This window comes from Sturnira hondurensis, unplaced genomic scaffold, assembly GCF_014824575.4.
Source record: "Sturnira hondurensis isolate 20B ecotype Veracruz unplaced genomic scaffold, ASM1482457v3 Scaffold0017436, whole genome shotgun sequence".
NCBI classification, from domain to species: Eukaryota; Metazoa; Chordata; class Mammalia; order Chiroptera; family Phyllostomidae; genus Sturnira; species Sturnira hondurensis.
Genome location: NW_028090067.1, coordinates 9,888,347 through 9,915,812, shown reverse-complemented (window position 1 = coordinate 9,915,812; position 27,466 = coordinate 9,888,347). Strand labels below are relative to the sequence as shown.

Genomic DNA, 27,466 nt, shown 5'->3' with positions numbered 1-27,466 from the left:
GGAAGCCCAGGTGGACACTGCAAGGGAGCACTGGGAAGGCCCAGAAGACAAATTACACCTATGGCTTGTTTTACCTTCGGTGGCTTGTCCTATTCTATTTGCATCAGTTCTGTGCAGCAGTAGCTCACCTGTCCAGGCCCATCATATTTGCACACCGTGGACTTTGTAGGGCAGTTTCCGAAGTTAGTTTGGCAGGGGTCAACTGGTAAGCACACTCGGCCATCCCCACGGTAGCCTTCTTGGCATGTGCAACGGTGCTGATTTGGTCCCAGGTACGTGCAATGAGCGTGACGGTGGCAGACATTTTGTAAACATGGATTGATGGCTTGAGGAACAATGACAAGGCAAGAGGCAGTTACCACACCCGGACTGAGAGGGAACGCGGAACAGTGAGGGCACTGCCTGTCACAGCTCATCAAAGCTGCACAGGCAATGCACCGATTTTGAAAGGAGGAGTAAGACACATTTCACCCCACCCTGCCAGATCACCGCCCCTGCCAAACAGACTTACGTCTGACCATCAGGGTTATAACCATAAATAATGTGTTGATATATTATTGTGCCATGTGACACGCAAATTTAAATATGAAAGAAAGCAGTNTCATCTGGTTCGCAGGCCCGTGCTCAATCCACTGAGCTACACCAGCCAGGGCCTGACAGTTAGGTTTTGACTGGGGAGCTTGGAAAGCGTGAGTGTAGAGGGTGCCGGGGGGAAGGGACGTGCTGCAGCCATCCCTGAACATGCGCAGGTCTGTCTGGAGAGGAAGCCCAGCTGGACGCTGCAAGGGAGCACTGGGAAGGCCCAGAAGACAAATTACACCTATGGCTTGTTTTACCTTCGGTGGCTTGTCCTATTCTATTCGCATCAGTTCTGTGCAGCAGTAGCTCACCTGTCCAGGCCCATCATATTTGCACACCGTGGACTTTGTAGGGCAGTTTCCGAAGTTAGTTTGGCAGGGGTCAACTGGTAAGCACACTCGGCCATCCCCACGGTAGCCTTCTTGGCATGTGCAACGGTGCTGATTTGGTCCCAGGTACGTGCAATGAGCGTGACGGTGGCAGACATTTTGTAAACATGGATTGATGGCTTGAGGAACAATGACAAGGCAAGAGGCAGTTACCACACCCGGACTGAGAGGGAACGCGGAACAGTGAAGGCACTGCCCGTCACAGCTCATCAAAGCTGCGCAGGCCATGTACCGATTTTGAAAGGAGGAGTAAGACACATTTCACCCCACCCTGCCAGATCACCGCCCCTGCCAAACAGACTTACGTCTGACCATCAGGGTTATAACCATAAATAATGTGTTGATATATTATTGTGCCATGTGACACGCAAATTTAAATATGAAAGAAAGCAGTGAGGTTTCTGGAATTTGTAATATGTACTATGCTCTGTTCTAAGCATTTGTCACACATGAACTCAGTTAATGTTTACAACCCTCCATAAGTACCATTATTATCCCCATTTGTTAGATAGGAAAACGGGGGCACAGGCAGGCTAAAGAATTTGTCTGAGGTGATGTAGTCAGTAACAGGCAGATCTGGGATTTGAACCCAGGCAGTCTGGCTCCAGTTTCACGATGAGCATTTTGCTTAGAACTGTTTATATATTTCATTCACTGACATAGAGAGACATAGAAGTGGTCATTGCACGAAAATTAGGGAGGTAGTGAGGGTTTTCTTTTTTCGGTTGAGTAACCTAAACATCTCAAGTAACAAACTAGCAGGATCTACATTCTACTCACGCTCGCAGTATTTGCCATCGCCTTTGTAACTGGGAAGGCATCTGCATTCTAGTCTCCTTTCATCCTCGCTGGAAAGTGAGCATCTGGAATTTTCTGGGCAGAGCAAGGCTGCACATTCAGGGACGGCTGCAAAGGGAGGTTGTGGAGGTAACTGCATCAGTAGAATAACCAGTTCTAAAAAACTCAACAAATGCAACATTCCCTATTACTAAAAAGGTAACACAGACTTGTAGTAATTCCAAAAAAACCAGAAGACAAAAAGAGAAAATTAACTGTCTTCCTATTCTGACTATCCCACCCCATCCCTAACATAACCAATGTCGACAGCCAATATATTTATAAGTTTATGTATATGATTTTTAAAACAATGTAGGATCCTGTTAAACTATTTAGAAACTTGTTTTTTTTTAATTTAGCAATATACTATGGAGGTCTTTAAGGATATACTTTAACCTCTAATAACTGCATAGTATTTTACAATATCGAGGGAACATAGATGGTTGTTAAAAACCATAGAGAGTTTAACATAATAACCAACACGCAAAGCTAACCAGTTGGGCTGAGTCAGTTACATGGGTGCTGGTAGGAGATATGAGACAAGAGGTATATAAGATATGAGAAGATATGAGACAAGTGTGAGGTATAGAAGATACCCTGGGTCAGAGATGAGGGCAGTTTATTACTTGCATAAAGAGCAGTAACCGGTGTGTCAGCATTATTGCTCCAGGCCTTCCAAGCCCCAATTCCCACGGGCAACGCAAAGAGTCCTGCATGGAGGCTGAACATGCAGGGGATTTCATTACGGGAGAGGAGTTCTGATCTTAGGGAACCTAAGTTTTTTTTTTTTAATAGGCAATGTATTAGGGCTCAGGCAGGAGATAGAAAACACACGATAATTTGAACAGTGAAAACTGTAGTGTAAAGAATTATGACCAGAGAATTAAAACAATGGGGAATTCCTCATGAGAGTGAAAAAGAGCTCTAAAGAATAAAGGAATAGCAGAAATACAAGGAGCAACTACTCCCCTTGGGTTGAGGTAAGTACTCAAGGTAGACCCTCCTCTGTCCAGGGTTGGGTCCAGATGCCCCTGGAAAGGGCATGGCCATGGTCACTGGATGGGGAAGAAGGTGCTGAGATGCCTTCATGGCAAGATTAGCTGGAAACCTTCCTTCTAGGGAAGGTCATCCACAGGGAGGTGCTGAGAGTCAGGGCCCACTTGGTGTCTGGGGCAGCTGCTGGGACCAGGAGCTAAGAGACACTCTCTCGAAAGTATAGTGGGCTTCTGTGTGTGACTGGGACCAAGGTGGCTTCAGGGGCCAGCTGTGTGGGATGAAGGTAGGGTGGCCAGTCCCCCAGGTGGCCAGTCCCCCAGGTGGCCAGTCCCCCAGGTGGCCAGTCCTATAAAGCCACTGGTGGGCACAAGGCGGAGGAGAGGGTGTGCAGAACAGCAAGCCCCTGGACCGGGCCCAGGCTTGTGCCCATTTGAACTGGTGTGGCATTGAGGAAACTGGTGGTACTCACGCTTGTCACAGTTGGGGCCAGTGTACGCAGAGTAGCACTCACAGGTTCCGTTGCCGTCTATTCCACTGTTGCACACTCCATGCACGCAGCTGCACACTGCAGACAGAAAATGGGGATTTTTCAAATAGTGTTTATGGAGAATCTGCATGATGAGGCAGGGAGAACCATGAGTTTGAAGTCCTAGAGATCTTGACTTCAACCTTGACTTCAGTTTCTTTTAATAGCTTCGATGTATTTATGTATAACACATAGATAATGATACCTACATCATGAGGTTTCTATAGAATTGAATGAGATAGTGTATATAAGGCATACCTAGCATATCACATGCACTGGAGTTCCTTTCTCTATTTTGAAACTGGTTACATTGTTCTTGGAGAGCTCAACCAAAGATTAAACTGGATGTCTCACATATACCTGTCATGTTTAAGAGAGAAACGCTACCACTAATGCCATCACTGTTGGAAACAGGAATCTGTGGGAATAAATACTGCCTCCTGAATGATGAGGCAATGAGAGAGAAAGAAGAAATTCAGAAGGGCAGAGAAGAACTATGCTGCGTTTTACAGTTTGAAATAGGTGACTTTTCAGCCCCATGACGGGTCATTTTGGGAATGAGAAGGCCAAGTGGAGACAGCAGCAGTGACTGGGGTGATGCCACCACCAGCCAAGGAATGCCTGCCGCCACCAGAAGCTGGACGGAGCCAGGAAGGATCTTCCGCTGGAGGCTTTGAAAAGAGATTGGCCTGCTAACACATTGATTTTGGGTTTCTGAGACAATAAATTCCTGTTTTTTAAGCCACCCCATTTGCGGTATTGTACTTTGTCTCACCAGCCCTAGATAACTAGTGAAATGATTTATTTTAATTATGGAGGTTTTGATGGCTCCTTAAGTTCTGTATCTGAGAACTTAAGTTCTGTATCCTTAAGTTCTGTCTCCTTTAAATTCTGTATCCTTACCCCTCACTCACCTCACCCTAGAACTGGCCCTGCACCTGTTTTTGTTGAGTACTTATTACCTACCAAGGATTCTGCCACAGGCTTTACATGTATTATCTCATTTAAGGCTGACAGCACCCTGTGAGGTAAGGATCATTCATTCATTCATTTATAAGTATGAAAAATACATATAAAATGGGACATGACTAGCTCAAGAACTCATTCAAATGAGTAAAAGATTAAATCAGATCTGCATTTGTCATTTTTTCCTTCCAAAACCAATTTGCTACTGCTTCTATTTTAGCAAAGCACTTTGACATCCACCGATGGCTGTAGGTCTTGGAGAGTTGAGTACCAGGGGTGAGGCGAAATTGGTCACGGAGATGACTGGGGTGAGGAGGGGCTGTGCCACGAGCTCAGCAGAGAAGACGTACTTCAACTCGATTTAAGAATATCTACTTAGCTCCTTCCTAGTGGCAGGCACAGTATTAGGCATGGGGNATGGAAGTTTTGTTGTCTCCTTAAGTTCTGTATCTGAGACCTACCCCTCACTCACCTCACCCTAGAACTGGCCCTGCACCTGTTTTTGTTGAGTACTTATCACCTACCAAGGATTCCGCCGCAGGCTTTACATGTATTATCTCATTTAAGGCTGACAGCACCCTGTGAGGTAAGGATCATTCATTCATTTATAAGTATGAAAAATACATATAAAATGGGACATGACTAGCTCAAGAACTCATTCAAATGAGTAAAAGATTAAATCAGATCTGCATTTGTCATTTTTTCCTTCCAAAACCAATTTGCTACTGCTTCTATTTTAGCAAAGCACTTTGACATCCACCGATGGCTGTAGGTCTTGGAGAGTTGAGTACCAGGGGTGAGGCGAAATTGGTCACGGAGATGACTGGGGTGAGGAGGGGCTGTGCCACGAGCTCAGCAGAGAAGACGTACTTCAACTCGATTTAAGAATATCTACTTAGCTCCTTCCTAGTGGCAGGCACAGTATTAGGCATGGGGAATACAAACACGAGTAATTCAAGGAGCTCACTGGGCAGTGCAGAAGCCGGACCCTAATAGGTACAATGACATTGTGTGATCTGAGTGTCGTCATGTGGTCCATGGAAGAGGGCGATGGGGCAGAAAGGGGAGCTGAATGATGTGACCCAGCCCCTGCTCCCGATTTCCAGCTCACTGCAACAGCTGTCCTTGTCCCCGAGCTTCCCCTCAGGCTATGTAGCGGGAGCCCAAGAATCTGGCATGAGCCACTCCCTGTGTCCTGTCCTTTAGCGCAGCCTTGGACTGGATTAACAGCTTTGGGGAGCTTCTCACATGCATTGCAGGGCTGCCATCCTCTGTCAAGAGAGTGTCCTTGAGAAGGAGAAATGAGCAGCAGAAGGATTCCCACATGTCATTTAAAGAGCCTTTGGCATTTGTTGCAAATCTCTAGAGATACTTGGAACTTGAGGTGTGTGACTTTGGAGTGGTCAAAGCCATGGCCATTTGGGTCAGAGGATAGTGCACAAAGGCCCCTGTGCTGGGCCCCTTGGCAGACTGAGCTGCTCCCTCTCCCGTGTTTTCGTGGCATCCATGGTACTGTGCCCACTGGGACAGAATTGTCACCTGTGTTCCTGGCTCCTTGAGGCTAGGCACCTAATCTCTCCCCTCTTTGGATCCCTATCACCTGTCAGGGGTCTAGGGGTGCAATGCTTGGGCACCCAGGTCCAGGCGTCAGACATTTGGGGTCAAACCCTGCCTCTGTCCCTGTAAAATCTTCATGACCTTGAGAAACCCCTCAGAGTCTTCACCTATAAAGTGGGAAACCCAGCTCGAAGAGTTGCTGTGAGGACCTTCCCACACTGCCTGGCACACAGCAGGTGCTCAGCAAACAGCAGCTACTGGTAGTGACAAGACATGGTTGTGGAGCTGATCGGGGGTCATGTCAGAGGAGTGGGCTTTGCATTCTGCCCCAGCCAGGAGTGAGGCACTGAGTGGGCTAAGGTGTTGGCAGCAGAGATAAAGTCCCTTGGCAGATGCAGCTCTAACTCGTGTCTAAATTAATCACCGGTTGGGTAAGAGAATGCTCCAGCAGCAGGTTCAAGCCAGCACTAAAAATAGACTGCAGCTAATAGAGCTGTCCTACTTACAGGCAGAATGGCCACCTCTGAGGGACCAACTCCCCACTGGATGAGACAACACTGGCACCCAGTGGATGCCCAGCTGAAAAAATTTGCAAGCTCCCCAATGCTTGCCAATAGGCAATGACCAGCCATCACTCAGCCATCCATCCATCCATCCATCCATCCATCCATTCATAGGTGAATAAGTGTTCACCCTACTGTTGGATTGCCTTTGTCCTCACTTGATACTTGCTTTTGTTAATTGAGTGCTTATGCCATGGTGCTAAGAGCTTGGCTACTGCGTCAGCCTTGTGAGGCAGGTGTTACTGTCCCCTCCTTGCAGATGAGGAAGGCTCAGAGAGGTTAAATAGCTTGCTCCAGGGCACACAGCTGCTGATTTCAAACTCAGGCCAGTCTGATTTCAAAGCCTGTTCTAGTGCTGAGCAATCCCATATGGTAGCCACTGGCCAGGCGTGGCTATTTAAACTTAAATGAAGTATATCGAAGTCAAATTTAAAATCCAGTTCCTCAGGTGCACCGGCCACATTTCAGGCCCTCAGCGGCCACAGGTGACCTGGAGCACTGTGGGACAGCCCAGACCACATCACCGCATGAGGTTCTGCTGGGAACTAGGGTTTGGAATTTTTTCTCTCGACTCTCAGTTTAGGTTTCCAATTTTCTTATCAGTTTAGGTTTCTGTACCATCTCTCTCCCTTTCACCTTTCCTTTCTCCATGGCACAAATAAGTGTGAATAAATGCCACGTCATTTAGAAAGGTTTGGATTCTCCACGTACATCTGCGCTCACTGGCAGCCAACACCAGTTTTTTGGGGGCAGTGTGGACTCCCCTTCTTTCTAAATTTTCATCCCAGAGCAAGGGCTTGGCTTCTTGGGAAGTAAGCAATGCTAGATGCTATCTTTCTGCCTTTCAATTTTAATATTTATTTAAAATATGGGATTTAAATTCCAGTACTATGGTAGGGAAGGGCCAATTTAGGAAACATGTAATTTCTAAACAGTTGATATTTTAATGTTCTTTACTATAATATATAATCTTTAAACTATGCAGACTACCAACATCTCTTTTAAATTTGCTTTTGCTAACACTTTTACAAAATAATAAACATTTACGGAATGCTGGATGAATATAAGTCCTAAGATTGGGGCCACTAGGGAATAATAGGTAATATTAGTAATTGCTAACATTTACCTTGCACTGATGATCTCATTAAATCCCCACAGTAATCCCAAAGAAGACAATATTATTTCTGTTTTTGCAGACGAAAACACAGACATAGAAAGTGCTTGTAAACTTAAGGTTCCCACAATTAGCAGCCTTGGGACTGAAACCTGCTTGAGTCTAAAGCTGGGGCCCTGTAGGCTGCCTCTCAGAACCGTGGTCTGGAGTTAGGTCAACACGGCTGGAGCAAATTGGATCAGTCATTCTTTCACTCACTCACTGACTCACTCACCCAGCCAACAAAAGTGGACTGAGCATCTACTGCACCCACAGACAGCACTGTGGGAGGCACTGGAGATAAAGAAGTATACAGGGGTCTGTCTTCAAAGAACCCAAGGACTATTTGAATGAGACCACACCTCTGGTCTTGCAGATAAAACTTATCACGGAGTGTGCACACTTATGAGGATGAGGTGTCCATGTGTACGTGCAGGGTTTCTTCAAGAAAATTTGAATCAATGCAGTATCTATTGAATTGGATTTTTCCATAAATTCCGAAACCAAGCTGGTGTTCAAGAAAGGCCACCGGATATATCCTTTCTGGAGGACTATGGTCCTGGCCGACACGGTCCCTACCATATGCACATTTTCTAGGTCTTGCCAATTCTGCACATTCTAGCCTGGAAATGCTTCTAGGAAGTCTGTGCCACCTGGATGCGCACTGGGGGCTGAAAGGGCCAGGGAAAGGACAACTCCCCCACCCATGACTGCATGTATTAGCTTCCTAATGCTGCCGTAACAAATTACCCCAAACCTGATGTTAAAACAACACAGATTTATTGTCTTACATTTCTGGAGGTCAGAAATCCAAAATTCCTATCCTAAAATCAAGGTGCCAGGGTCATGTTCCTTTCTGGAGGGAGAAAAATGTTTGCTTGCCTTTTTCGGTTTCTAGAGAGAGGCTGCCTGCACTGCTTGGTGCCTGGCCCCTCTCATCTTCAAAGCTAGTGGGGGTGGGGGATCCTCCTCACATCTCATCACTCCAACATTGTATCTTCTTCCTCCCCTTCCTTCCTCCATGTTCCAGAACCCTGTCATTATACAGGACCCACCTGGACAGTCCAGGGAACTCCATCTCAAGGTCAGCTGAAGAGCAACCTTAATTCCCCTTGCCAGGTAAGGTAATGCCTTCTCAGGTCCAAGGGATGAGGATGCGGACATACATTTTTTGGGGGGGTCATTTATTCTGCCTGCCACACTGTGGTGCCCCGTCCCCTCTGGTGAGAAGACTCTGAGGTGTGCTGGACACAGACTTTAGAGTCCCCAGGGCACCAGGCTCTGGTTGTCACACCGGTCTCTGACTTGACAGCACACCCTTATTTCCTTTCTTAGTGTGCCCAGGGTCACCTCCCAAACATGCTGCTTGTACTGGAATCTTGTTTCAGGGTCTCCTTCTAGGGGGAAGGGGGAAAGAAACATAAAAGAATAGACAAACCAGTGTCGGGTGTGTTTGCTTGTTTGTTTAACCTGCAAAATGGAGCCGGCAATCACGGATCCTTTATTTGTGAACTCCCCAAAGGGAGGGACAGAGTAGCATGCGGTGTGACAGGTGGTAGAGGGGAAGGCCCCTGGGGATAACATCACTGCTGAGACCAGAATCTGGAAAGACCTCAGGGAGAAGCTGAAGAGGCAGAGAATGGGGGATGTTGGATCCTGGAGTCTGGAGGGGTGGACTTGCAGGCCCCCACGTTTCCCAGAAGTGTTATTGGTGCAGAGCTGACTGCACGTGCTGAAAACCACAGAAAGCACTGTCTCTTTTTTCAAGAACTGCAGTTTACCAGAGTTGTCGTCAACTCTTTGTAGACATGGTTATACATAGCTGTTCAGCGTTTACCGACCCCCATGCCCCAACAAACAGTCTTTCTGGGGTCTTTGGATCTGTAAGCCACGTTTGACTTTCGATCTCTCCAAATGCCCTGCTGGATCGCACAAACATCAGACATACCTTCTGCGCAGCTGGGTCCAAATAAGTTGTCATGAGCACAGGTTTCACAGGCTGTCCCGCCGAACCCTTCCTGCAAAACACCCCAGGGAGGTGCTATTAGACCCCAAGTGACCAACATCACTCAGGAGGCCCATGGATTTCTTTCTCACTGGTGGCCTGGTCAGGCTTTGTTTCTCAAATATACCTTTCCTCTGTGCCTATCCTGAAGCTCCTTCTTTATGCATTTCCTGTATTCTTTGCTGTTTTTCTGTTATAATGTGTACCTTAATTCCTGCATCATTCAGAGCTCCTCATAAGAAAGCTGCTTTGTCAACCCAAAGATATAAATACAGAGTGAGTGGTATCAGCCACAACAGAATTTCACCCAAGGCTGAAATGAAAACTCAGTGTTGCATTTCTAAAGACAGTTGAGCTCATTTTCAGAAGGATTTCTTTGTATTTTACCAAAGGCTTAAAACTTGCAAAAAGTCACTTTCATGGGATAAAAAAGCAACCCTTCAACTGGCAGGCCCGGCACTTGCCAGCAGGAGCTGTGGACATCGCCGAGAGCAGTTGGCTAACAGCGGTGATTATCAATCATCCTTAACAGGAGGAGTTTCTATAGCCCTGTAGGGTGTCACAAAGTATTTTCACATGCGTGACCTCATTTCACTTTTCAACAAATGTAAGCACACGGGGTATTATCAAACCCATTTTACAGATGGATATACTTAAGTCTGAGCAGTTAACTAAGTCTAAAGCCCCCAGCCTCTGAGATGTCATTTTGTCGTAGATTGCTTACTTTTTCTTTCTTCTACTAGTATCATTTCCTAGACACTCCATCTACTGTGTGTGTACATGTAAGGAGGGACAAAGGTAAGAGAGGGAGCAGAGTTAGGGAGAAGAACACATTTCTGAACTTACTTGGCATGAGCAGCTTCCGTTTCCTTCCATGCCTTCGGCACAGCTGCCCCTGCCACTGCAGGGGGATTGTGCGCCTCCCGGGCACTCTAGGGACCAAAGGGCTCAGAGTCATTCATTTGTGATGGCACACACGCATCCTGCAAGGGTGCATTCAGCACCTCCTACGCGCCACATTCTAGATGAGGAAACTGAGGCCCAGAGTAGTACAGGGACGTGCCCGAAGTCACCTACCTGGCCAGTGGCCCCCTTTCTACTGCATGAGTCCGCCTCCCTACCCGCCCTCTGCATCTATCCCATCAACAAAGATCTTTGTTCGAATCTCTCCCACGCCACAAGTTTTCTAGCCCATGTATCTTCTGCATTCCTTTGGGAAAGTCAATGCCTGGCTCTGAGATTCGGTTCTAGTGTTGCTCATCCTGGCAGGTTGTAATAGGGACTGGAAATAGCAGGCACCCAATTAAAGGGAGGTGTTAGAATGGATACTGTCAGCCTTCTCCAGTTCCGGTTCTTTGAGAGTGGCAGTATAACAGGCAACAGCACTCAGAAAATAAATTATCGGGCACCTGTTTGAATCAGGACCAAATAAGGTCCTGCATACACAAGGTGAGCACACAGACCTGGTCTCTATTTCCATGATCCTGCCGGTCTAGTGAGGAGTGAGTCATGGATTCACAGACAATGAAATAAATACTGGTTTAAAAACTGGGATGGGGGTTGTTGGGGGCAGTCGACCAAGAACTCTCACCATTCCATTTCCTGGAGGTTACCGACATTTACCAAAAACAACCTAATCCTGCATGGCCCTGATGACCTAGAGCTGGTCTTAACAGAGGGCAACAGCCGGATCGTTAAGGAAGGGCCTTGTTAACGACTGTGGTCTTTATCTTAAAAAGAGCAGGAGGAGGTGAGGATGAAGAGCTAAGGAGGGGGCCTCACCAAGCAGGGACCAGGTAGCACTTTAAGGTTCATCTGAAAACCAACAGAAGCACTTGAGTTCTCAATGGAGGACACGAGGTGCCAAGAGAGCGTTTCCAGAAATCATTGGCCACCAAATGGCTCTTGTCCCAGTTCCTCTGCTGTTAGGTTCTACTTGGGCTAAGATGGTATTTTGGAAACCAGACCCAACTCTGGGCAGGGCAGAGAGATAGAGAGGCGACATTTCTGCCACTGTTCCTTCTCTTGGCCCCGGTGCTTCTCCCTGGGGCTAGGCATGCAAGGGGCTCTCTGAGAGACCCCCAGCCTGCCTCTGGGCTGGCTCAGAGGGACACAGAGCGTCCTCTACCCTGGCACTCAGAAATCAGCGCCACCTCGCAGAAATGCCCTTCCAGGCATTTTTACTTTTGCAGGCAATGCCAGTCTCCTCTGTGCTGCAGCCTGTCTCGCATCCTTTCTGTCCACCCCGGCAGACTACCCCAGACATGCCCTTCCCTCCACATCTTGCCTGTGCCCTTCCCACACACAAAGATGCTCTCCCAGATGCCTCCTCTGAGGCCACCATGTGGGTGTCCCTTACACTCAGCCCATGCTTTGTGCAATATACAGAGAGAAAAACAGGTCAAAGTCATCTATTGAGAATATAATCATATTCTATGCTGGTCCCTGAGGAACTGGGGAGCTTCCCCCATCCCAGCTTCCAAGATTGTGACACTGTGTCCTTTTTCTTTAGGAGACAGTTAGCAAGCCTTTCTTCTTAAAAAAAACCAAAAAACAAAACAAAACAAAAAAAAACCATAGGCAGGAGTTCCTCTAAGGGACTGAACCATCTGGGTCTAACCCTCTGGGAGTGGGGATTGCCCGAGGGCAGATTCCGAAGGCCTTTCTCTGCAGGAACAGGAGCTATGAAAAAGCACCTCTCTGATCTCTGTGGTGGGAGCAAGATTTTTCTGAAATACAGCATTCTGCTCACCAGACCACAATTCCCATGGCTGCCTCCAGCCGTGACTGAGCACGGCAGGGGTACCAAGGCGGGACTCTTCCTGCAAGATGGGGGACTCCTCTGTTGGGTGACTTTGGCTGGAGGAAACCCCATCAGCTCCCCTGATTATTATTATTATTTTTTAAGAACTGCATGTAGTCTGAGACTCTTCCATCCAACCCTCCTTGGCTCCCTCCCTTATTCACACATGTCTGCTGGCTCCCATGTGTCTCCTGGCTTCCTTCTCACTTGACCTCACAGGCGCTTCTTTTCACTACTCTCTTGCAGCTCTAGCCGTGTCTTGGAATCTGCTTTGCCCGGGACCTCGGCTAATCCACCAGGGCATAGACAGCCTTTGTGCAAATTAGAAAGTGCTCCCCCACCCTACTGCCCTTTCCCCCATATCCCCACAGATACTAAGCTTGGCAAGAAGATGAAGCTAAAATCAAGAGATGATCATTCCCTGGGGTGGACTAGCCACACCAGAGTGTATGGCTTGGTTAGCCAAGGATGGGCTGGATTTCAGCCCATATTCGCCCTATTGGTCAATCATAACTCATTACACTTTTATGCCAGATTCAGCCTTTCACACCTATCATATGGGGATTTCTGGGTGTAAAACGCTGGAATATGCATTTTCACAGGCTTGATAGTAATTTTACTGGACATTAATGCTGGTAAACCACGGGGTATGTGGAACAATTCATGTCAATTGTCCCAGACAGGGAGAAGGCAAAAGTTTTTATGCGAAAGTGTGAGTTTCTTCCCTGCTTCTCAAATCATTTGTTATCACCTCAGGTTCCCATGAAGAAAAAAGATGGTACAAGGGGCAACTCAGCAACCACACTTGAAAGAGAAATTGCAGACTTTGCTACAAGGGCATGTTTCTGAGACACCGTGAGGCCCAAGGAGCTGATAAGGCTATTTTAGGTTGTTATCGCATTTCCCTTCGGTCACTGCTACTCTGGTGGTCTCTTGCTTATGACTTTCTGCACGCAGGGGGCTTACCCATTATAAACAGTCAGCAAATCATCAGCTGCCTGTTTCTTTAAAAGAAGATAATAAGCTTCCTGGCCAGCAAGAGGCCAAGGACCTCCCTGTAACTTTATCTCTCAAGGATCCCTGGAGGTGCCTACTCTGTGTCACCACTTTTGTTAAAAAACTTGGCTCACAGAAAGGCAGAGAATATGTTCTGCCACTCCATTTAAATCTCTGGTTCAAACTACCTGTCTGGGAAACTGATGTGAAATTAGGTTCCTTATGTAAGCTCAGCGTTATTTGTTACTCAAAGCCAAAAAGGACCTGCCTAAAAGAATGGGTTCAGATCTCTTTTGTCTGTTATTTGCAACCTGTGCAGTGAATGGCCAGGAACAGACAACAGGAAAGAAAAAGTGGTCTGAAAATGCCAATAACACGATACAAAAAACAAGTGTGCATAGTTCGATGGCACTGACCTCAGAAAGTAGAATTAAGGTCATTTCCTTCTGAAACAGTCAGATTGTTTTCCCACATTCCTTTCCCATTACTTTGAGTTGTAGCATGCATCCACTAATGTCAATGGTGGAAGGAAAAGAACTGGCACGTTCGAATAAGAAATCTGTTTCATCTTAAATAGAAATTGGTCGTTTAACTGTAGTCACTCCCAGGGTTAGAAGTATGCTTTTGTGCTAATGAGAAAAGACTTCCAGATGCACAGCCGATAAAGCAGAACAAGTTTTAATGAGGGGTGAGCACATTTAAAATGGGTAGAAACACCTTTGTTAGGTCAGAACAATATTTTTTTTTCCTCAAGTGAGAATTCATGCCTTTGTCTTCCTTTTTTTCTTTTTGGCTATGAAGATGTGTATTGGAGTTTCATTTAACAAACGGAATATTGGAAATAAATGTTCAAAATAAGGTGTTTGCTAACTAAACGATAGAACATGTAGGCCATGAAGCATTTACTATAGAGTCATCCAAAAAAAGTGTCACGGAGCCACTTCTATTGGCATAGAAAAATTTCAAAATACACAGTTAAATGAAAATGAAAAATTACCTAAAAGCATATTAAAAGTATGGTATTTTAAATAAAAGCAGTGTGGAGGTCTACAAATTGTTATACCTCAAACAAATAATAGCAAAGGGTAATAACAATAGTAATAATAACAACAGTTAATAGTAATAGCTATTTTTTTTGTCTTCACAAAAACATACTAATTAGCATTGCCAAATGCTAGTTATGCAGATGGTAAAAGTGAGACCTAGTTTGGTAAAGTCAATTGATCAAGAGTAATGGAGCTTATAAATTGTTGAGCAGATATTAAATTTGGGTTTCTGTACCTTCAAGCCACAGCTGTATATCACTCTACAAATTGATCAACAGTTTAGTAGTAGATGTCTTTGGAAGCTCATTGATATTTATCTTCTTTATTTTACTTATTGGTGCTATGTAATTTTCTTTAGAAGACACATCTTACTTCTGAAGAATAAGCATTTTAATCATTTTTATTTTTCAACAATTACAGTCCATCTGCCATACTAGGTCCAGGTGTACACCCCAGTCATTAGACATTTCTATAACTTGGGAAGTGGTCGCCCTCATAAGTCTAGTACCCACCCGACACCATACACTGTTATTGCAATATTATTGACTGCATTCCCTAGGCAGTCATTTTAGAAGATGATGAGTCGTTTTTTCTCATTGTGTTTTCTGAACAGATCAGAGAGTTATTTTCTAATTTGAATAAGGTACTATTAAGATAATGTAAAAAGTAACCCAGAGGTGTAGCGTATGAATGTATATCCCAGAGCACTAAAAGGGAAGTGGAGGCTGCTCTTGCCTTGGAAAGAAGACTATTCCAGAGCTTGTGCTTCCTCAGAAAGAAGGATGGACACATGTCAGCAGTTCCGAATGGCCTTATCCTGGAGGAAATGTAATGAGATAGGCAAGGTCTCTCCTGTCATCACCATAAATGTGAGTGAGAACTGAAACACACAGCCCAGTAGAAGACTTATCTCTTTCCTGAACCAAAGGAAGGAAGCCTTTTGAGACATTTAGTGTGTTTGGAAGACAAAGATAAAGGGGAGTACACTTTTGCACCAACAAGAGGACAGCAGAAGGAATGTCCAAGCCTTGGTTTTCACGTGTTTTGCGGCAATGGCTTTGAGACCTATCAGAAGGAAATGACCGCATCTTTAAGAAATCCTCTAAGACTCCTTCGATCTTAGGTGTGAGATCTTAGGTGTCACATTTGTCCCTAGCTCATAGTGGTGGTATGAAAGACTTTGAATCCTGCTTGTCTGCTCATGTTTTCTGAGTTATCCACTGCTGTAGGTAGAAAATAGACAGGGGGAGGTTAAGAATAATATAGGAAATGGAGAAGCCAAAGAACTTATATGTGTGACACATGGGCGTGAACTAAGTGGGAAAAATGTGGATGGAAGGGGGTGTGTAGGGCACAGGGGAATGAAGGGGGGAAAATGGGACAACTGTAATAGCATAATTAGTAATACATATTTAAAAATAAATAAAAGGTCCTGGGGAAAGGATGTCATTTTGTTTGCCTTTCATTATTAGAGGTCTATTTTGACTGTGTTCATGCATTCATTTATTCATAACATTTTTATAAAGTATCTTCTTAGTGTCATACATGTTGTCTAATATTTTTACTTACATCAGTGTTTTAGAGTCTCTATTATATTTTTGTAAAGTAAGACTTTTTACCACCATTGACAGCTAAGGAGACTGAGGCATGAGCAGGAAATAACTTGTCCAAACCAGTAATAATGGAATTGGGTTAAAACCTAACACTTGCTAACAGACTCAGAATTCCTTTTCTCTCCTGGCCGTGGTCTGCCTGTCATTCATGCTGTTGAACATGCTGACTTTTAAGGCTGAACAAAGCCTTTCTTCTCTGCGATGTGTCTAATCAATAACTTAGCATCAGATTAGTTTTTGTGGGTTAGAAAGAGAAAAGGAAATCTAAGAGAGCTTTCTATTACATGAGGGTGTCTATAAAAATGGGATGTGATATGACCACAGTGATACTAAAACAATTCTCAAAATCTGGAAGTCTGGGTTAATCACTTGATTTTGGCCTAATAAACTCGAAGAAACACATGGTGTCAATATGCTGAGATGACACCTAGCAGAGCAGTAAACTGAGAGAAGACCCAGGATACCCTAAACCCCAAACCCTGACCTTTCCAGGTCCAGGAAAGGAGCATAATCCAGGCATTGGCTGGGGGTCTGAAGGGAGTACCAGTCAAAAGAGAAATTAAAAAAACCACTTGGAGGATACTAACCCCACCTCCACCGTGGCAAGTTGGGTGCCAGCAGCCCTGAACTTGAATTTGCATGATCACCTAAAAACTCAAAGGAAACTGGCAAGAAACAATCTTCAAATATCTGATTCATCAGATGCAAAATGGAGATAGGAATGTCTAACTCAAAGATTTGTTTTAAGAATTAAATCAGATAATATAGGCCATGGCCCTCTCTAGTAACTAATAACAGCAATGTCGAGTAAATGGAAGATCAGTCATTTCATCACTAGTTAGACAAAGAAACCAGTGACAACATTATGCATACACTGTAGGCTCAATGATTTAGAAGCCATATACGAAGTAAAAGATCAGGAAAATAAACCAAAATATTTAGGGCTTCCTAGGTGTGGCAAAATACAAGTTTGCTATTTTTCTTTGTACTTTTCTTCAAAAGCTGTGTACAATTTGCTTATATTATTTTAATCAGAAAAAAGCTAAAGAGAACCAATCTCGTCCCTTAAGTGCATACCTGACATATTTTCATTACATTTTAGAATATGAAATGTAACGAAGAGTAAGTTTGTGAATTAAAATACCTGATTTTTTACTATCTGAGAAAAAAGAGGGATCTCACACAATTTGTATGTCACAGCCAGGACGCAGTCACTACTTGAGTGTAAACATCTATAATCGGGATAGAAGTTCAATTTCATAGAGCAAATGCTATGCTTGACCACAGAAGTCTAACTATAATATTGACTCAGATTTGGCTAGTTTTTCTTACAGTGGAAACTGGTCATTATAGAGTTTTTCATTGCACCCTAAAACTTCAATTTTTAGAAGGTTGAATGATCATTTTTCTTTTTTTTAAAAATATTTTATTTATTTATCTTTTTAGAGGGGAAGGGAAGGAGAGAGGAAAGAAACACCAATGTATGGTTGCTTCTTGTGCATCCCCTGCAGGGAACTGGCCCCTGCAGGAAACTGGCTTGCAACCCAAGCATGTGCCCTGACTGGGAATGAATGATTATTTTAATTGCCAAACAATAACTACAGCCTTTGAGATATTGTCATAAAACTTCTTACAGAAAATTGTGTTTGGGGTCATTAAAATCCAGCATTCTTGCTCCTTCTCTATCGTCAGTTATTCTTTGTTATGATAATGGATAGCCTTTCAATTGTCCCTTTTGCTGAATCATAAAGGAATTCTCTCAAAAACAAATCCCTAACTGGAGGAAAATAGATTTCTTTAGAAAAGCTGAGAGGGCAAGAAAGATTTTTCTCTACATACAGACAGGACTGTGACTTTCTAGATGCTGCCATTTTCCTTTTATCAAGTTTCCTTCCTCTCAATTTTCCGTCAGATAGGACACTGAGAAGGAAGTCTCCAAATCCAAGACAAAGCATTTGCCACTCACCCAGGCAGTCGGGGCCCCAGTAGCCTGGACAGCACTGAGGCTGGAGGTAGTCCTTCCTGCAGATGTGACGGCACCCAGGGACAGACAGAGAGTATGACCTGATCTCAAGGGAGTACCTTGAAGGGGAAAGCGAGACATAACCCATTATCAGAGCAAGGTGTTAACTCTGGGCAGTGGAATTGCCCTACCTTTTTTTAGGTCTTTACACTCACCTCTATTTAAAAATATGTACGCACATTGAACACAAAAGTTAGAAAAAACAATCGTGATTTATCTTTAATTGTAGGAGATAGATGACAAAACCAGGCCACAAAGAAAACAGGGGTGACATATCTAAAACAATGTCAGAAGTGAAGTTAGAACACACAAAAAAGGATGTTAGGTTCTAGGTACGTGGTACAAGTGGACTTCACACTTGTGACCGAGTGTCCTAGGCACCAATACAGGAAGAGAAAAGTCATGAGTTGTGTGGTGCACAGGATCCATGAATTTAAATCGAACCAACTGCTCAGGATACCGTAGATGTAGAAATTTCTGGCAGAGGTGGTGTAATGTAGTGAGCAACATCTGCCACATTTTTCTCTTTTTTTTCAGATTTTATTTATTTATCTTTAGAGGGAAAGGGAAGGAGAAAGGGAGAGAAACATCAGTGTATGGTTGCCTCTCGTGGGTCGCCTGCTGGGAACTGGCCTGCAACCCAGGCATGTGCCCTGGCTGGGAATCGAACTGCGATTGTGTGGTTTGCAGGCCCGCGCTCAATCCACTGAGCTACACCAGCCAGGGCTGCCACATTTTTCTTGAGGGAAATCCAATGATGAGTTCCTTAGAACAGTTTTTGTACCATCTGAGGTACAGTTCTGGAATAGCCATTCTATAGAGGCTAAACATTATTGTCTATTTACAGGGATCTCTGCATGGATGGCTTATTGTGGAATTTGACTTCAGTGTTTCTAGAGATTATCCTCCACAAATATTGTTTCTTTCAACTGGGCTGTTACTAGTAGTGTTCAGGTGAGTTCAAGGTTGTACTCCTAAACCAGTGCCTGTTGTGTAGCTGATGAATCACACAGCTAACGGCTTTATGGGCAGTCAGGTTGAATAAACAGTTGACAATTTCTCTGAAATTGTCAGAGAACCCTAGCAGGGACACCTCTTTATAAAGACTGCAAAAGAGAGATGCAAGGGCAGAACCAAACATTCCCTCCAGAACCAGTCTTGGGGTTGTTTCAGTGTAAATGAATGATAAATCAAAATCTTCAGTACTGAAACAGAGAACATGAGTGCACTAATCTACGAATCTTATTCTGTGTGAGATTCTCTGTGAGAATCTTATTCTCATGCACATGCATGTGTTTAGGGTAGAGTGGGGTAGGTCATAACCAAGTGCCAACCTTGGCCATGAAAAAAAGTAACCAGTACAAAAAAGTTCTCACCAAAGCCACCATGTACTTTCAACTTGAACCCTAAGTCTTTCTGACATGCTTTCTAAAAGAAACTAGTTGCAAATGTGCACCTACTTTGGTAACTGAGTGGTCAACTGCCACATATGCGTGCCAATTCTAGGCCAGTTAGTGTTGGGAGACCCCTATTAAAAATGATGACTTGGGTTTAGAATATGGTGCAGCTGCATTAAGCAAACATGAATTTAAAGTCATGTGGTATGGCAGTGTCAAGGTTTCATTTTGTGCAAAGTAAGAAATCATACTTATTCTTCGTCCCTGACTTAAAAATGAAACTCACTGAGGGCTGCCTAATTTTTAAATTAGTAGGACTGAGTAAATGAAAAAAATACTGTGCACTTGAACTACATGGCTGCATCCATTAGCTGGTGAGAGGAATGGCTTGTCATCCTTTGCCAGGATTAGTCTTGAATCCCGAGAGTTTTGAATCTTAAGGGGATTTCAGGAATGCAGTACTCACATAAAATGCAACACAGCTGTAATTCAGTTGTCTCCCTTCTTTGGGTTCTAATTGGTACCAGGGTCCTGGCTAGTTAGTAAGACTATTGGACCCAACAAGGCTTTTTGATATGTTCTGCCTAGAACCCTTTTCCAGTAATACTAAACCCAGATTTTCAAACTAAAGAAGGGCAAAACGAAGGAATAATGTTTCTGTACCATGAAATATAGTCCATTTTATATTAAAATGTGAATCTAGTTCCCTGCAGGCCAACTCCCAGCAGGGGACGCACAAAAGGCAACCATACATTGATGTTTCTCTCCCTCTCCCCTTCCCCTCTAAAGGCAAATAAATAAATAAAATCTTTAAAAAAATGTGAATCTATAATAATACCAGTTTTAGACTTAAGGTCATAGTTTTGAATTACCTAAGTTTGGACTCAATGCAGTCTTAGAAAAAGAGAAAATCATGGAAATGCTTTGCAGTTTTTGAGGCAAGAGGTTTCTGTTTGGATTCACCATCCCTTGAGTTTCAAAATTTGAGCACCTCTATTTTCTCATGATGAGTACCTGCAATCTCGAACCCCTACGGAGCCATTGGTAACCTTGGTGTAACCATCGGGGCACTTCATTCTTGAGTTGAGTGAGCAAGATTGGCACTCAGTCCTAATGATGAGCAGAGACTTCTTATCGCATCTGTTTGTCTAGGAAAACATAAAAGAAAAATCAAGTTCCATTAGCAGAGCCTTGCTTGGCCAATCTTCTCCAGTACTTTACGTCAATGGAATGACAAGGATGACAATGAGGTTGATTAGTAATGACTGGCAGGCTGCTTTCAATCTTATTTAGANGGGGATGCACAAAAGGCAACCATACATTGATGTTTCTCTCCCTCTCCTCTTCCCCTCTAAAGGTAAATAAATAAATAAAATCTTAAAAAAATGTGAATCTATAATAATACCAGTTTTAGACTTAAGGTCATAGTTTTGCATTACCTAAGTTTGGACTCAATGCAGTCTTGGAAAAAGAGAAAATCATGGAAATGCTTTGCAGTTTTTGAGGCAAGAGGTTTCTGTTTGGATTCACCATCCCTTGAGTTTCAAAATTTGAGCACCTCTATTTTCTCATGATGAGTACCTGCAATCTCGAACCCCTACGGAGCCATTGGTAACCTTGGTGTAACCATCGGGGCACTTCATTCTTGAGTTGAGTGAGCAAGATTGGCACTCAGTCCTAATGATGAGCAGAGACTTCTTATCGCATCTGTTTGTCTAGGAAAACATAAAAGAAAAATCAAGTTCCATTAGCAGAGCCTTGCTTGGCCAATCTTCTCCAGTACTTTACGTCAATGGAATGACAAGGATGACAATGAGGTTGATTAGTAATGACTGGCAGGCTGCTTTCAATCTTATTTAGAAAGAGTGTTGGGGTCTACAAGCAATGTCTGCCATGGCTATGCCAGAGGCTGCTTGTACCACCCTGATCTGAAGCCTAGAGGCCAGCAAGGCAAGGTAACCTCACTACATACCACTTCTCTAAATGGAGAAATATATTGTAGAGCACTCTTTTCAAATGAAATTGTTAAGGCAGGTCATTCAAGGTTGATTGGCCATAGATGGACCATAGGCTGGTTTGGGTGTTAAATGCCATGGATCATACAGTTTCTGCTCCAAAGATGTTTGTATTCTTTTGATTACAGTCGAGCTAGAATGTGGGTTCCATGAGAGCAGCAGTCTTTCCCTATTTTATCTTCTGCTGCTTTGTCTGAAACATCTAGAATAGTGTCTGGTGCATAGTAATGCACAGTAGTTATTTGTTGATCGAACAAATGAATTGTAGGAAATCAGACACACTAGAAAACATTAGCAACGGTTTGCTAATATTGCAGAGAACTGTTACAATGAACGATGCAGCCATATTTGGGCCCTGTCTCAGGATCCCTTATTATCCAAGCTGCTGGTGTGGATCCTCCCAAATGAATTTCATCACCTTTTCCAGATTTCCTCCATTTTCCCAACAAACTTAAACAGAAGCAGCTCTGTACGATGATGAGAGACTGAACTTGTGAGTCAAAAGACTTAAGTTTGGACTCAAGCTCAGTATTTTGTTAATTGCACAATCTGGAATGAATCCCTTAGTCTTCACCATTCTCTGTAAGGGGACTATATTGATAACCACTCTCCAGGATACTGAGAAATTTAAATGATGTAACATGGGCTAATTGCCTGGCTCAGTGCTGGAGTATCATAGGCAGTAAGGGCTCCTTCCTATACCACTTCTCTCTCCCCATTTCTGTGTTTTGCTTTGTTGCTTCTCCTGATAGAAATGTTCTTTCCTCTCCCCTTGGCTACTCACACCTCTAATGTTTCAAGGCTCTGTTTAACAGCACTGTATACACAAAACCACACCCATTTCTCTTCCTTTTCTCAGAGATTGGCCAACAGAGCACACTTGTTGTCATTGCTCTCCACTTAAACATGACCACTTTTATGGGTTTTTTTGTCATCCCATTGGCCCAGCACTATGTTAGGGGTCATGGGAACATCATAAATACTTTTATGTTTATTGAAATCTGTGAAGGCCGCACAAAAAGAAACCTCATGTTTATAGAGCAGCTCCTGGTTATGCATACTTCCAAAGGCAACATCATGTTTGGTTTGACTGCCCTGAATAGCAGTAAGGCAGGTAGCATCATCCTCATCTTAGAGAGGAGCGCAGAGGTGAGGGAGGTTCACTGACCTGCCCAAGGCCACACTGTAAATTCCAGGTCTTCTGGTTCCTTGGTTGGCCATTTCTCTTCCCTGCGTACTCCACAGTGGTGGACAGAAAAACAAAACCTATTTTTTTTTTCAGGTGGCTTTCATTTAATGGTCACTAGGAACCAAAATAGCACTGGATGGCCTTTATGGAGTAGTAACAAAACCACCCTTAGATATAGTTTCAATTAATCGCCTTTCATGGTCACGAACATCTATATTTTTTAAAGGAGAATGGTCTTTACACTAGGGTTGCCCGTATGGGTAAGTATATGGGATGACAGTACTTTGCCTTTTCTTTCTTAGTAGGCCAGAGTTAATATTCTCTTTCCCCAAATCCCTTGGCCATCAAACTGATCTTTTCAAATGGAACGGCTCATTGCACTTCTCATATGATCTCTTCTGGAAGAGCAAACTCATCTTTAAGCGTCAGTCAACACCTGGTTTCTGCACTACAGCCGGCAGACATGATGCAGATAGTGAGGGTGATGGCGAGGAAGACAATTACTGCTGATTGCGGAGCACTGTCAGGGGAGAAGCTGAAGCTTAGAGACACTAAGTAACCTGCTGAGGGTTGGACAGCTAGTAAGCTGTGGAGTAGAAATTACTGATCCTCAGAAATATTCGCTAAACAAATGAAACCGTCGTTCAGACTCACCCCTACCTAACCTCAGAGCTGAAGTGAGTAACCATTATGGCATTTAAAAATATTTCTGTGAAAAATATTATTAGATTACAGCCAACTGAAGTATAGTTGGGGTTGATAAAAATTTGCTGGGCACAGACTCAGAATCATGTTTATTGTTCACAGAGCAGAAACCATATCTTTGGAAGTGCATTTTAAATAAATCTCTTGACTGACTCCCACACCCCACACCCCGTTTAGGGTGGCTTTGTTGCAGATCTGACACTGAACTTGCTTTATGATGACAACTCATGTGAGCCAGCTTGAGAAGCTGGCGTGCTGGTGTAAAGTGCCCTGGGTACTTTTACTACAACCTGGGAGTGTGGAAGGGGGAATACCTACTACATTTGTAATACTGCATCTCTCAGCCAGGTATCACCCAACCTGGAATTCCCCAGAACATCTCTCCACGACCATTGTTGTTCTACATTCTGAGTGGTGCAATGGGAAGTGATGAGACTATTAAAACACACACACATACAAAACCCTGGACACCCAAATCCACCTTGGAAGGAGGAATGTGAGCACCAAAATCAGAGATTGCCAACAGTAGCATTTTAGCACAGAAATAACCAGCTGGGTTAGCATGCCTTCAGAAAGATGGGGCATTGCACTAGAACCTGTCCTCCAGAAGCTTTTTCTTTACTCCACGGAGCCCAGATAGTACCCTCTACCCGTGACAATGTCGGAGAGCAAAACGCTTTTGAATACATCCTGAAAATGAGCAAATCAAAAGGCTGAAGTCTCATCTTACCTGCTCTGTTGTTTCCGGAGGCGAGCAGAAATTTTGTACAACCAATCCAAGAAACAGAAGTATTAAATTTGGTAGCATAGCGAGAAAATATTTGCTCCTTCTTCGTGCCAGGCACCTGTCAGCACTATTGCCCTATTTTAACTTTGTCTGATGATCTCCCAGTGAATTCTTTCTCATTTCAGTGTCTGTTTTTAAATCCTTCCCTCTCCTTTGCCTGGACTGAACCAGATGATTTGTGGGACCTGCCTCTCTACAGGAAAGACGCAGGCAAATCCAGGGGTTGCAGTGACACTGGCCACCTCGACTGGACATATACGCCCCGGCTGAATAACAGGATATCCTGAAGGGGCTGAGGGAGAAACACGATGCGGAATTTTTGTGCCTTGTGAAACTCCTGGGAACAAGCCCCTGCCTCCTGCAGTTCTGCCCGTTCTGCCTCTGGTCCTGTCTGCTCCTGGACCCAGAGATGCACCAACATTCCCACAACCACGCCGTGGAAGACTGCAGCCCTTTCTGGCTAACTCCAAGCTTGCTGTCTGGCAGTATCTGTGGGAGTGCCCATAAATGGGTACAATCCCCTGGAGGGAATGTTGCAGAAGCCCCTGCCCTTGACTTTGAAGACTAGTGGTGGCCTCACCTAGAGTGGTTGGCAAACTACTGCAAAGAAATGTCTCTTTGCAGATGTCAACAGTGGGTTTTCGACTTGTCCTTTCTCATCTTCCTTGTCAGTTCAGAAACAAAAGACTGAGCCTACAGGTCTCAGCTTGCAAGGGCCCCTCTTTAAGGATCTAATGCCACCTCCTCTGAGAAGCCTTCCTGTCCTGCCCTCTAATAGCATCTTGGAAACCCTCCTAGCATTACGCACACAATAGTATGATAGCCTAGTCACATCTATCACAGTTCATGTCTGTGTGTCTGCCTCCCATGCCCAACTGTGAATTCCTTAAGGACAGGGGCATAACCTTCATCATCTCTATACCCCTGGCCACCAACAGCAGAGGCTTATACTTGACAATAATAAAAACTAATAATAATAACCAACGTTTGTTGAAAACTTAGTATGTGCTAGTCATTATTCTAGGCCTCTCCATGGATTAACTGGTTTAATCCTCACTGCATTTCATAAAATATTTATAATTATTCTCTCCACTTTGTAGATGAGGAAACTGAGGCAGAGGGGTTAGACAGCTTCTCCAAGGTTATATAACTGGTGGGTGGGAATCCAGTTTTCATATTGTGTGACTTTAACCCCTACCCTCTACTACCTAAGACAATAACTGTTGTGCATACACACATAGCAGGTGGTGCTCAGGTCCCACGGATGCGATGGGAAAGTATCAGGAGGGACAAAGTCTGAGCTTATCAACAGGGTGGGCTCAGGAGGGTACATGTCGTGATCCTGACTTAACAGGGGGACTCGTGCAGTTATGGAGACTAGTTTTGGTAAGACAACTTCTTTCCCTGCCAAGCCTTTCTCTTTCAGAATTTTTGAAACATTACATTACCCTGATCAACAATCTCAGAAATGTCCAATACAGACAGCTTTCAGAAGTTCACCCAGAGGTCTGAATGGGAAGATGCCCAATGAGGAAGCCCTGACCTTCCCTTGGTTCCGTGGGTTTCAGCCATGATTTACAGTCCCGGAGGAACTTAGAAATATTAAGAAATTAGAAATAATTCCTTGATGTGCAGCCCTACTCTGAACCATCCAATCAAAACTTTTGGGTGTGCAAAACTGAAAAGGTATTTTCTCAAGCTTCCTGAGTGATTTTACTCACATGGAACTGTTGCAAGAGACAAAATTACGGTAACTATTATTCTGGGAAGCCAATAAGGGTTTGAGGTTTATCTGCTACACAGCTGTGTCACTTTAACTGATGCACCAGAAAAAGCATTTGGAAGCTCCATTCTGACTCTTTCTTCTTTGAAGGGCCTGGATAAACATTTGAGGCTCAGAATATTTTAGATCCCTGGGGAAATAATAGAATGAACTCATACTTGCATTTTTGAAATAGTTCTGGAAAATGCTGCAGGGGGTGCTGGGGAAGGAAGAATTCTCTCATCAGGTGATTTGGAAATGTCTGCCTCTGATGTTCCTTTCTTATTAACTGGCCACGCTCACTTACCTATTGAAGTTTCTGAGAAGACCTACAGTATAACCTAATGTAACAAAAGCAAGGAAAGACAGTTCCACTTTGCTTAACACACTATTTGCCAATTTTTTAACACTAAGAGATGCTTTTCCCCCTTGCAAACTAGCCAACAAGCTCTGGATTTAGTGCTCTGTTGATCTGTATTAGGGAAATAGGGTCCTAGACTTTAGTAGGTTGAATATTCCATTTTTAGAAGTTAGCCTGCCAGTGGCCTGGGGACTCTGTAGGTCCTGTTCATTCACTTATCAATTAGTTGCACTAAAAAAAAAATACATGTAAGTCACATGACTTTGTTTAGAAATTGTCTGAGTATTTTTGTTATTTTTTTTCTGTTAGGATCATTTGAACAGAGATTCTTCAGATTATTTCAAATTCTCACCACTGTTTTCCTCAAATGTATCTGCAGTCAATCAGCCAGTAAGGTGCTCAGAATGGCGCCTCGCACATAGTGGGCACTCAGTCACTCTTAACCATTATTATTATATAATGAAAAGATGCCAACTTCATAGACAGCTGCTATACAAATCTCTACCCAGTCCAGTGTAGCTGGGTCTGGACTTGCTCTGTCCTGCTGATATGTGTGTCCCTTGTAGGGTGGGATGCCACTTTACTGTGATTCATATTCCTTTTTGCAGCCTCGTTAATCTCTGCCTCTAGTATTCAAAGCTGTTTTGACACAACGGTTTTTAGTCAGTAGTATTTCACAGGCAGTTTGCTTTTAACAGCGTCTTCTACTGTGTTGTCCGCTCCTTAAGACCTGGGACTGGCTTTCTTCTGCCCAGGCCACCCTTCCGCACTCTCACCGCTTCCTCCTGCATCCTTCCCCAGGACCACTCACCTCCTTTGCCCCCCGGATCTGTCCTCAGTGGTGGTGATGGGAGAGGATTAATTTCATGACTGGACACTGCAGAGACTTTTCCCGTATTGAAGAAAGAAAAAGAAGGGCTAGGACACTTCCTGGGTAACACTGTTGAGCATCACCCGTGGCTGCAGGATTCTGGATTGTTTGTGTTTAACTGCGTCTTTCTCAATAGCATGCCAGTCACCGAAATTTTGCTCACGTTGAATAAGAAAACATGTATCATGTGGGGTATGGGTAGCATTCACCAGCACCATCATGACCAATTCCTCCTCCTCGTCCTCCCTCTCCCCATCTCCTCCTCTCCCTCCTTTGTCTTGTTCTTCTTCATCTTCTTCATCACAAACTCAGGCCACTCTTAATCTT

The 27,466-nt window shown here is 44.0% G+C and overlaps 1 protein-coding gene across 3 annotated transcripts in view; it reads right to left on the bottom strand.

Annotated features, from left to right (window-relative positions):
• STAB2 (stabilin 2) overlaps nt 1-24,593 on the bottom strand; it is a 126,300-nt gene extending 101,707 nt beyond the window's left edge. For 2 of the 3 annotated variants that reach the window (XM_037067805.1, XM_037067806.1), the window contains exons 1-8: nt 24,089-24,593; nt 21,031-21,164; nt 17,996-18,111; nt 10,418-10,503; nt 9,515-9,584; nt 3,271-3,366; nt 1,749-1,874; nt 891-1,087 (exon numbers count right to left, since the gene is read on the bottom strand). In XM_037067805.1, the coding sequence (XP_036923700.1) occupies nt 891-1,087; nt 1,749-1,874; nt 3,271-3,366; nt 9,515-9,584; nt 10,418-10,503; nt 17,996-18,111; nt 21,031-21,164; nt 24,089-24,166 (903 nt within the window). In that variant the 5' untranslated portion in view covers nt 24,167-24,593. The remainder of the gene's footprint in view (nt 1-890; nt 1,088-1,748; nt 1,875-3,270; nt 3,367-9,514; nt 9,585-10,417; nt 10,504-17,995; nt 18,112-21,030; nt 21,165-24,088) is intronic. The other variant, XM_037067804.1, reaches the window with a different exon arrangement.
• Nucleotides 24,594-27,466: the final 2,873 nt, after the last annotated feature.